This window comes from Lacerta agilis, chromosome 2, assembly GCF_009819535.1.
Source record: "Lacerta agilis isolate rLacAgi1 chromosome 2, rLacAgi1.pri, whole genome shotgun sequence".
In the NCBI taxonomy this organism is placed as follows: domain Eukaryota; kingdom Metazoa; phylum Chordata; class Lepidosauria; order Squamata; family Lacertidae; genus Lacerta; species Lacerta agilis.
In genome coordinates this window covers 112,202,378-112,213,521 of record NC_046313.1, presented here as the reverse complement: position 1 = coordinate 112,213,521, position 11,144 = coordinate 112,202,378, and the positions used below count along the sequence as shown (strand labels likewise).

The 11,144-nt window shown below is 46.7% G+C and overlaps 1 protein-coding gene across 1 annotated transcript; it reads left to right on the top strand.

The window, feature by feature from the left end:
* The first annotated feature begins 4,362 nt into the window (after positions 1 to 4,362).
* Positions 4,363 to 9,905, top strand: LOC117042659 (zinc finger protein 879-like). The gene is made up of 6 exons (XM_033142245.1): positions 4,363 to 4,904; positions 5,511 to 5,634; positions 5,980 to 6,062; positions 7,511 to 7,637; positions 8,127 to 8,219; positions 8,311 to 9,905. The coding sequence occupies exons 1-6, from the start codon at positions 4,455 to 4,457 to the stop codon at positions 9,612 to 9,614; spliced, it is 2,181 nt and encodes a 726-aa protein (XP_032998136.1). The 5' UTR covers positions 4,363 to 4,454; the 3' UTR covers positions 9,615 to 9,905.
* Positions 9,906 to 11,144: the final 1,239 nt, after the last annotated feature.

Below are 11,144 nucleotides of genomic sequence, written 5' to 3'. Positions count from 1 at the left end.
TATTGACAGCCGCACAAATTACGATAGCTAGGAAGTGGAAGGGGCAAGCAGAATATAAAATGGAAGAATGGTATAAAGAGGTGTGGGATATAGCTATTAACGATAAATTAACATGTGCCGTTAAGGTAAGACGGGGAATACGCAGGAGAAATTATTTTGAGGAGCTACGGAAGGTGTTTGTAGAATTTGTACTGTTAAAACGGAAAGGGGTCAAACTACCAAAGAGGTGTTGAAATTTTGGGAGGTTGGATGGTTGCAATGGAATGGTCTTGGTGGTGGGGTGCACATTTTTATCCTTGCGTATTTATGATTATCACTTTTTAAAAATAAAATAGAAAAAAATAAATATTTTTTCTCTCTCTACCCTGTCTGTGCCACACATAATTTTATAAACTTCTGTCATGCCACCTTCTTCCTTGTCTTTTCTCTAAACGGTCTCAAATGCTGCAACATTTCTTCATAGGGGAGTTGTCCCCCCTCCTTGATCATTGTCTCTTGTTGCTTCTGTTTTCTGTAGGCTGCCTAGAAGTACTTTTAATATATTAAGCGGTATAGAAATGAAATAATCATTAATAAATCAGCTGGGCTGTCCTTTTTTTGAACCTTTTCCAACTCTGCAATATCCTTTTTGAGGAGAGGTGACCAGAACTGGTACTCGGTATTCCAAATTTCAGTCTTTTTTTTTTTTAGTAGGAGACACAGCTACCTATTGCACACCCTTGGCTACCTGAGGTTCAGGCAGGCCTGGACAAGGAAAATAAAATATTTGCAGCATGTCAGTAACTGCTGGGCAGTTAACTTTAGGAACTGTCATTTATTCCACGGTGCCACTCCAGGAGATTTGGGGAAATTTAAAGGTTCACAACACTGCTGTTTGTCAACTAAGACCCCAGAGGCTCATCACCGTGAGACAGGTGTGGGGAATGTTTGGCCCTCGGGATGTTGCTGAACTACAACTCCCACCAGTCCCAACAAGGATGGTCAATGGCCAGGGATGATGGGAATTGTAGTTCAGCGACAACTGAAGGGCCAAAGGTTCCCTGGCTCCTGAAACAGGAGGAGGCCTACCAGAGGGCACTTTGCACCTCAGACCTAGTGCCATCTTTGGTGACCGGGCAAAGGCTGGCACTACCACTAAGAAGAGTGGGGCAACTGCCTTTTTGAGCTCCCCCCCCCATCCATTCCAGGGGGAGAGGATTGCGCTGAAGGGGGGGGGTGTATATTGCTGGCTCCCTCTGCTCCACCACCTGGAGATGGTCCCAACTGGGTCAGCAGACAGAAAGATTGGCCTTAGGGTCGGCCCTACTGTTAGGCAGAATGAGGCAACTGGCCCCACAAGCAGGGCATGAACTCAATGGCAACTGTATCCACTTGGGATTGCCAGTGACTGGTATTCAGATCTTTACGACCCCCGATAATGGAGATAAGAGCATAGGCTTTGGAGTACTAGACAGTAGTAGCCACAGGTGGCCTGATCCTCTGTAAAACTGCTGGGATATTTCAGTCGGTAGAGCATGAGACTCTTAATCTCAGGGTTGTGGGTTTGAGGCCCACGTTGGGCAAAATATTCCTGCATTGCAGGGGGTGGGACTAGATGACCCTCTGACCCCCTTCCAACTCTGCCATCCTATTAATTTGTCTAATCAGCAGCTAGCTTGATTTTAATTTTACTTATATGTTGTTCAGGCGTGTCCGATTCTTCGTGACCCCATGGACCAGAGCACGCCAGGCACCCCTATCGTCCACTGCCTCCCGCAGTTTGGCCAAACTCATGCTAGTCACTTCCAGAACACTGTCCAACCATCTCATCCTCTGTCTTCCCCTTCTCCTTGTGCCCTCCATCTTTCCCAACATCAGGGTCTTTTCTAGGGAGTCTTCTCTTCTCATGAGGTGGCCAAAGTACTTATATACTGCCTCTTTAAAAAAGCACCTCTAAGTGGACTGTATGAAATCATATAAAATAGATGCAAGAATGCACAGATACAAGAAACACTTTAAAAACAAGTAGTCATAATAAAATTACCAGCTAAATATTGTGGCTAGCCATCTCTGACTGTTCCCTATCTGAAAATGGGGTCTGTTTCTGAGATTAAATAGTGAAATTAAATGATGGTTTGAAATTAAATGATGGCTTGAGAAAGGGGTTTGCCTGCGTGGCAGAACATCTGTTTGGGGTGCCGAAGGTTCAATCCTGTAGCTTCTCCAGGGAGGGCTTGGAGAAAGACCTGCCAGAAATCCTGGACAGCTGCTGCAAGTCAGTGCAGACAGTACTGACCTAGATGGACCTATGGTCTGATTCAGAAGAAGCCAGCTTCCTATGCCCCCTTATGTAAGCAGTGGGCAGCATCGCAGCGGTGCAATATTTGCCTTGCCTGTGGAAGGTCCCAGGTTCAAATTCTGACATCCCCACGCACAGATGGGAGAGTCCTATGAAATCATGGGCAGCACACATTACTGAGCTAAACGGACCAGCTGCTCTTAGTATGGCAGCTTCCATATCTTCCACAGTATAATTTCGCGATGGGCTCTCTGCCGAACAGCATGTCATTTTGTCTGGCCCGATTGAATCACCCAGCAGGATTGCACTGTTATTGAATATGGTTTCAATAACCCTTTTTCCACACCTGACTGCAAATCCCAAACTTCCGCTCTCTAGCCTTTCCCTTAAAAAACTTTTTTTTGGTAAACTTAAAAGAAAAACAATTATTTAGCCAGATGCCACTTTTCCAGGGTGGTGGGTTCCCACCTCCTTACGGGTTAAGGGTTAATCTGACCGAGTGCTGCATTCCTAGAGGGTCCCTTCAGGAGGCGAGGTTGATTCGTTGCTGGAGGCACTTCCGGCCAACCTTGCCTATCCCCCCCTTGCAAAAAATAAAAAGGGGGGGGTGGATGGGCTTTGGAATTTCTCCTGAAAAGAGGTGAGTGCAAAATGCATTTGGCGTGAAAAGGGTGCAGTGGAGAGCTGGCGTAGCAGGAAAAACTATTGCAGACCAGATTTCATATTTATAGGAATGACTGTCACAAATATATATTTATTTAAAGAAATTGCAGGTTGGTCTATTGAGAGGGTGGGAAAAAATATCTAAAAGTAATGGTAGTAATAAAGGCACCTTTATTGCGAGCAGAGAAGGCCACAGTCCTGCTTGCATTTACCTGGGAATAAAATCCCACTTATTCATTGGGACTTAGACTGTGCACCCACCATGCAATTAAAGGATGTTTAAATCCCATTCTGCACCCCCCAAAAAAGAAACTGGGGAACCGTAGTCTGACCCCCAAGGAAGTACAATCCTCAGCACCCTTTGCAAACTACAGTTCCCAGGGTTCGGGGCATAACTGTCAACCTTTTCCTTTTTTGCGGGAAATTCCCTTATTATAGCATTGGGAAACAGCAGGGAGGGTTGACAGCTATGTATATAGCAGTGGGGAACAGCAGGGAGGGTTGACGGGGAGGGCAGGGAGGGAAGCATACTTTAAATGTAGGGTTATCCAATTCCTGAAACCTTTGCTAACTCCGGGAAGCAGAAACGGTTTATTCTTTTTGTGCGACGCTGGCAGATTTGTGACACATGCAGTGGCGCTTTATAATCTGGCTGCAAGAAAGATTAGAATCATAGAATTATAGAGTTGGAAGAGACCACAAAGACCATCCAGTCCAACCCCCTGTCAAGCTGGAAACACCATCAAAGCATTCCTGACAGATGGCTGTCAAGCCTCCGCTTAAAGACCTCCAAAGAAGGAGACGCCACCACACTCATCTTCTCCAGTCCTCTGGCCACTGCTGAGTTTTCCAAACTTGCTGGCATATTGAGTGTAGCACCTTAACAGCATCATCCTTTAAAATTTTAAATAACTTCAGGATCTGCCCTTCCAGTGAGATTAGAGAGAGCTAGACAGTATTGCAAATAAGTTGTGTAGGAGATTCAGAGGTCTGGCGGATGTTCAGCTAGGTATGAGCTAGAAGAAGAAGAAGAAGAGTTTGGATTTGATATCCCACTTTTCAGTACCCAAAGGAGTACACTACACCACACTGGCTCCCGTCGCTCAGTCCCAGCTCCTGCCAGTTAGCAGTTCGAAAGCATACAAGTGCAAGTAGATAAATAGGTACCACTGCGGCGGGAAGGTAAACAGCATTTCCGTGCACTCTGGTTTCCATCACGGTGTCCCATTGCACCAGAAGCGGTTTAGTCATGCTCGCCACATGATCTGGAAAGCTGTCTGTGGACAAATGCCGGCTCCCTCGGCCTGAAAGCGAGATGAGCGCCACAACCCCATAGGTCGCTTATGACTGGACTTAACCGTCCAGGGGTCCTTTAGCTTTTTTATTACTATTCAGCTTCTGTTTCCATAGGGAGAAGAATCTCCTCGGTAACCGGATATATTGCTTGGCTAGAGCAAATGCTGTTGAACCGTGGGACTGAGCCCCATTGCCAGGAGAGAGGGAGAGAGAGAACATGGCTGCCGTAAAGCAAGGTGATCTGTTGGCTGCGGGACTGGAGTCCGAGAAGGCTCTCCAAGACTCAGCTGCCCTCAAAGCAGAGAGGAGGAGGACTGAAAGCGCTCCGGCTGGGTGTGGCATGGAAACCTGCAGAAAAACGTCTCCAGAGATCTTGAATCGAGATGCTCCAAATTCCGGTGCCGAGTTCAGGCAGTTCAGGTACCAAGAGGCCATTGGCCCCCACGAGGTTTGCAGCCGGCTCCTGGACCTTTGCTGCCGGTGGCTGAGGCCCAAGAGACTCACCAAGGAAGAGATGTTGGAGCTGGTGGTCCTGGAACAGTTCCTGGCCGTCCTGCCCCCGGAGATGGAGAGGTGGGTCAGGGAAGGCCGCCCAGGGAGCTGTGTCCAGGCCGTAACCCTGGCGGAAGGTTTTCTACTGAAGCAGCAGAAGGACAGAAGGCAAATGGTGAGCAGGTTACATTTTGGTGGTTCATGCTGTGGGCGTGAAGAAATTGTACACCAGGGCTGAGGAAGCTGCAGCCTTCCTGGTGTCGTCGGACTCCACCAGGCCCAGCCAGCATGCAGTCTGGTAGCACCTGGGGGGGGGGGCTATCCCAATTCAGTTCTAACAACAACACTGCCTAATAGCTTGGCTTAAGTCCCCTGCCCCCAATAAAGCTGTTGCACAGCCTTTCTTAGAAGCTTTGCTCTGTTGGTCACCCATCTAAAATAAATAAATGATGGATTAATAGACAATATGCAGGAGCAAGACGAGGGGAGGAGGGAAGTCCAGGAGATTCTTCAGAACCCTCTTTTTATGTTGGTTGGCTGATAGTTGTTTGCAAATTTTAAAATCTGAAAAACTAAATAAAATTTAAATGAATGAATGAATATCATGGAGCTGAGAAAGGAGTAGAAAAGGGGGAATCACAGAATTGTAGAGTTGAAAGGGACCCCAAGGGTTATCTAGTCCAACCCCATGCTCTCCAGGAATCTCAGCTAAAGCATCCATGACAGATGGCCAGCCATTAAGAACATATTCTGATGCCCTTAATCCTCTCTCCTGTTTTAGGTCCAGGAGCCGTTCATGGAGGTGGCCGGCCTTTTATCTGGTGCAAAGAAGGTTCCGTCGGACGACTTTGACAGGCCGGGACCTGGGGCCAAAACCAGCACAATGAAATTCCACAGAGATAAAGGTAAAACCCTGCATTTAGTGTTGGGGGAGGTGGTGAGATCTCATTTGGCAATACTACGCACGATAAGGATCTGGGTGTCTTAGTGGATCACAAGCTTAACATGATCTACCAGGGTGTGACACTTTGTAATGTGCTGTTTTGTTTTGCTTTGCATCTTCAATTCCACCCCCAGGCTAGGAAGCTGTTTAAAAATAAGCCTCGATTGATTGGCTAGGAGGCAGATGAAAAATTAGATGCCGATTGGCTAGGAGGCTGATTAAAAAATAAACCCTGATTGGCTAGGAGGCTGATTTTAAATCTTTGTTTGGCCCTCTGCTTCTGATTCTACCTCCGTTTCATTAACAGACAGTGAAATGGCACCTGAGGCACATTCTGAAACTTCTCCTTTTTCTGCTGGAGTGGGAAAAGCCACCAACCAGCAAATTCAGGTAGGAGAAAGCCCGCTGGGGAGACGTATTTTGGATAAATGGGGTGCCACCTTCTTACATATCCCTGGGCTTCTTTGGGAGGAAGGGTGGCATAGAAGCACAGTAACTCGTTGTCGCTCACAAAATACCACCGTTAGCACCCCCGAAAATAATTCTCACAATTCCCTAATGAATATAATTACGTACTATCATCAAAATTCCACAAAAGAGCCTCTCTCAATTTCCCTCCTTCTCTTTTCAGTCTTCAAGATCAAGGATTTTGTGTGTGTGTGTGTGCGCGTGCAATTATAAGCCTGAGGGCCACATTCCGTTCTGGGCATCCTATCAGGGGCCACATGCCAGCAGTGGGCGGGGCCAGAGGCAAAAGTAGGCGGAGCAGCAAATGCAACTCTTACCTTTGTACAGTAGAGAGGCTGGGGAGGGGTGCATTTGGCCACTCCCTGTTCAGAGCCCTCAAAGCCACCCACGGGGAAAGCTTTGAGTTCAGCCCATTTTGATGGTATGAAACTTTGAACCTTGCAGAAGAGGGATGGGGAACCTGTTGCCCTCTCGGTGTCGCTGCAGTGCAACACCCATCACGCCTGACAGTTGGCTGTGCTGGCTGGGTGACTGATGGTAATAATAATAATAATAATAATAATAATAATAATAATAATAATAATAATAATGTAATATTTCACTCTGGGTGGCTTCCAAGACATAAAAACGCAATAAAACATCAAACATTAATATTAACAATCTAATCCAATATAAAGGGACGCGGGTAGTGCTGTGGGTTAAGCCACAGAACCTAGGGCTTGCCGATCAGGAGGTTGGCGGTTCAAATCCCCTTGACGGGGTGAGCTCCCGTTGCTCAGTCCCTGCTCCTGCCAACCTGCAGTTGAAAAGTACGTCAAAGTGCAAGTAGATAAATAGGTACCACTCCGACAGGAAGGTAAACGGCGTTTCCATGCGCTGCTCTGGTTCGCCAGAAGCGGCTTAGTCATGCTGGCCACGTGACCCAGAAGCTGTACGCCAGCTCCCTCGGCCAGTAAAGCGAGATGAGCACCGTAACCCCAGAGTCGGACACGACTGGACCTAATGGTCAGGGGTCCCTTTACCTTTACCTTTACCAGAAGAATAAGAAATCAAGATAAACTTTTTGTAAAAGAATGGAAATGGTTTATTGAATATTTACAGATAAATTGTAAACAGATAAGAACATTGGCAGGATTATTGTAATAATCTGCATTTTTATAAGAGCATACATTTAAAGTAGATGAATAAATGAGCAAATTAAGTTAATTTGGATGTGCAGAAGATATTGAAAATAAATTTTAAGAAGGAGGGGGGAAGGAAGACGAGTTTTGAAATGTTAAAATGATTGTAAAATTATTGAAATGTATAAACCTGAAAAGCATAAATAAAATAATAATAATAATAATAAAATAGTTTTGTACGTGTTTCAGGAGCAGGTGGTTTTCGATGAGGTGGCTGTGAGTTTCACAGAGGAGGAGTGGGCCCTGCTGGATCCAGGCCAGAGAGCATTGTACCGGGAGGTCATGTTGCAGAATTACGGGATGGTGGCCTCTCTAGGTAAGGACGCCTTTGGCCGTAGATGAGGCGGGGGGGGCGGGGACCTTTGGTCCTCCGGATGTTGTTGGACTCCAACTTCCCTTAGCCCCCACCCCAGCCAGCCCATGCCAAATCAGGTAAACCACTCTGTAATTGTCACTCTTATGGTGGGAATAGGGGAGCTCCTAACCACTCCCAGCAGCCTTATCAAACTCCACCTTCCAGAATTCCTTGGGGGAAGCCATAATCATTTAAAGTGGCATGATAGTGCTTTTAAATGTGAGGTGTGAATGTGGCCTAACCAGCAGTCTCTGTCCGGGGTTTCAGGCCGGTGAATCTCTCCAAGACGTACCTGGAGGTACCAGGAATTGAATCTGGGTCTCTCTACATACAAAAGTAAATGCCGTAGCACCGAGCAACAGTCCTTCCTACGTGGATGGAAAGAGCTTGGAAGCTCTCTTGCAGCCCCTACATAACCAGCTGTTTGATTTTTATGTTTTGATCTCCTAGAAGCTCTGCTGATTCCTAAGCCTGACCTCATCTGCCAGTTGGAAGAGGAAGAGCTCATCGAGCAGTGTACTGCGGAAGGGGAGAGTTTTAAAGGTGGGCAAAAGACTCATCGTCTGTTTCTCTTGCAGCATCATTGTTCACAACTTAGAAGCAGGAAATAAACAAGCATCTCTGTTTATTTCAGGCTGGAAGAGGGAGAATGAGGATGAACTTTATGAGGCTTCTGCGGAGAGAAACGAGACTCGAGATGTGAACGAGATATTTGTGAGTGAAGATGGACCAGAGATGCAGGTTGGAAAGCCGGCAGTGAAGTGGAAGGACAGATTCCTTTATCTGCAGGATGTGGAGTTCCACGAAAGCTCCTTCCAAAAGGAACCGTGCAAAGTAAGGAGGAGGAACGAGTGCGCTGTGTGTGGGCAGATCTTCAGTCACAAATCGAGCCTTGTTACTCATCAGAGAATCCACACAGGCGAGAGGCCCTATAAATGTGCAGTTTGTGGAAAGAGCTTCAACCGAAGGACGCGGCTCACTTCACATCAGAGGCTGCACACAGGGGAGAAGCTGTATAGCTGTTCAGACTGCAGCAAGAGCTTTTGCGAAAAATCGAGTCTTAACGCCCATCAGAGAATCCACACAGGAGAGAGACCCTATAAATGCTTGAACTGTGGGAAAAGCTTCAGCCGCAGCTCAAACCTTATTGCTCACCAGAAAATCCACGCGACACAGAAACCCCGTAATCACTCAAAAGGTAGCAAGGGCTTCTCTGTTCAGTCTAAGCATGTTTCACATGAAAGAATTCACAAAGGAGAGAAGGATCTATGTAGTTCTGTAATCTTTAGCAAGAGCATCTCTGATGACATGAGTCTTATCGGACATCCAGAAATATATGCGGAAGAAGATCCTTATAAATGTTTTGACTATGGGGAAAGCTTCAGTAAGAGCTCCAACCTTTTTAACCACCAGAGAATTCACTTAGAGGAGAAACCATACAAATTCTGTAGCAATAGCTTTTCAGACAAATCTGGTCTTATGACACATCAAGGCATCCACTCGGGAGAAAAAACATATAAATGCCCAGTGTGTGAAAAGAGCTTCAGTCGTAACTGGAGCCTCCTTACACATCAGAGATACCACAGAGGGGAGAAACCTTATAAATGCTCGGACTGCAGCGAAAGCTTTTGCGACAAATCAAGTCTTATCAGACACCAGAGAATCCACACAGGAGAGAAGCTCTATAAATGCTTCATTTGTGAGAAGAGCTTCAATCAGAGCACAAACCTTTTCACACACCAGAGAATCCACACGGGGGAAAAACCGTATAAGTGCATCGAGTGTGGGAAAAGCTTTAACCAGAGCTCACATCTTATCAGGCATCAGAGGCTCCACACTGGAGAGAAACCCTACAAGTGCTCAGAATGTGGGAAGAGCTTCACTCAGAGTCCGAATCTCATTCGGCACTGGAAAATTCATGCCAGAGAGAACACGTAACGGCAGCTTTTTGACTTTTATGGGAAAAAATAAAAGCATCAGCGCACAAGAGAACGACACATTAGATGACGTGTTACAAGATAAGGAACTTGCTCACACAAATGAGAGGTGGAAGATTCCTGCATTGCAAGTGGTAGATTGGATGACCCTTTGGGTACCTCTATGATATGGTTGTGCAGCAGAACAGATTCATGTGCATGTAACATTTTCCTAGATCCCTCTGCCCCCCCCCTGCAGAGACAGCAATCCCATCCTAGTAGTATAAGCAAGGTAGAGCTATAGAGTTGGAAGTGTGAATGATCTGAGTTTTCGTGAATAAAATAAATAAATGTAGTGCTTAAGCAACTGATAAGAACGTAAGACAGAAGAAGAAGAGTTTGGATTTGATACCCCGCTTTATCACTACCCGAAGGAGTCTCAAAGTGGCTAACATTCTCCTTTCCCTTCTTCTCCAACAACAAACACTCTGTGAGGTGAGTGGGGCTGTGAGACTTCAGAGAAGTGTGACTAGCCCAAGGTCACCCAGCAGCTGCATGTGGAGGAGCGGAGACGCGAACCCGGTTCCCCAGATTACAAGTCTACCGCTCTTAACCACTACACCACACTGGCCCGAGGCCCTGTCTGGTCCAGCACTTTCATCTCACAGTGGCCAACCAGATGCCCCAATGTGAAGCCACCAAGCAGTCCCTGAGCACAAATGGTACCCTCTCCAAACCGCAGTTCCCAGCACCTAGTATACTGCCTCTGACTGTGGAGGCTGATCATGGCCTCTGTTGTGACAGAGCACTAGAAACTAGATAGTCAGTTTTTTTGAATTTTTATACCAATTTCAATCTGCTTGCATCTTGTTCGAGATAAACTTGTTTCCCTCTGCTTTTCTCCTCTCCCTGGTCTGTTGCGCTGGCAAAGAACGACGCGATGGACAGGATGGTATCAACGGGAAGGCGGCCACGAGCAGCGCCCGTGGGCTCCCTTTTATTGGCAATCTTACATAGTGGTTAATGATTAACTCTCAGACACAGTTTCACGAACCAAATAAGGAAACCCCTCACCCTAGGGTGGGACATCCACACCATATAAGGAAATGCTCCTGCCCTGGGTTCCTTTGGTGACACCCCCAAACTCCTCCATTGTGTACGTGCTCTTCCTCCATGCCTCTCTCACATGCGCCCTTCCCGCTGCTCATCTTGTGACTTTCCAGTACTTTTCCAACCACTCCTTTGTTCTCCTGTCCTTGCTGACACGTGCATCCCCATCCTGGCGCTCCCATCAGCGTGGCTTGCCAGCACTGCATCTCTAACCCTCCAGGTTTTAGCGTGGCTTGCCAGCGCTAATCCGACCATAATCCCCACACTGGTCCTGTATAAAAAAGAATAATGCATTTCTTGCAAGATCTGTGGTTGAGGTTAGGTGTTGTTGTTGTTGTTGTTGTTGTTGTTGTTGTTGTTGTTGTTGTTGTTCCAGTCTCCACCACTGCCATCCAGCTTAGATTCCCCTTTTCCCCAGATATCCAGAACTAGAGTGCAAATC

What these genes read in the sequence shown, in the direction of transcription:
- LOC117042659 (XM_033142245.1), top strand. Translation starts at nt 4,455, where the DNA reads ATGGCTGCCGTAAAGCAAGGTGATCTGTTGGCTGCGGGACTGGAGTCC. An exon ending in AGAAGGACAGAAGGCAAATG is followed by an intron (nt 4,905 to 5,510) that starts GTGAGCAGGTTA and finishes CTCCTGTTTTAG; the next exon opens with GTCCAGGAGCCGTTCATGGA. An exon ending in GGAAGGGGAGAGTTTTAAAG is followed by an intron (nt 8,220 to 8,310) that starts GTGGGCAAAAGA and finishes TGTTTATTTCAG; the next exon opens with GCTGGAAGAGGGAGAATGAG.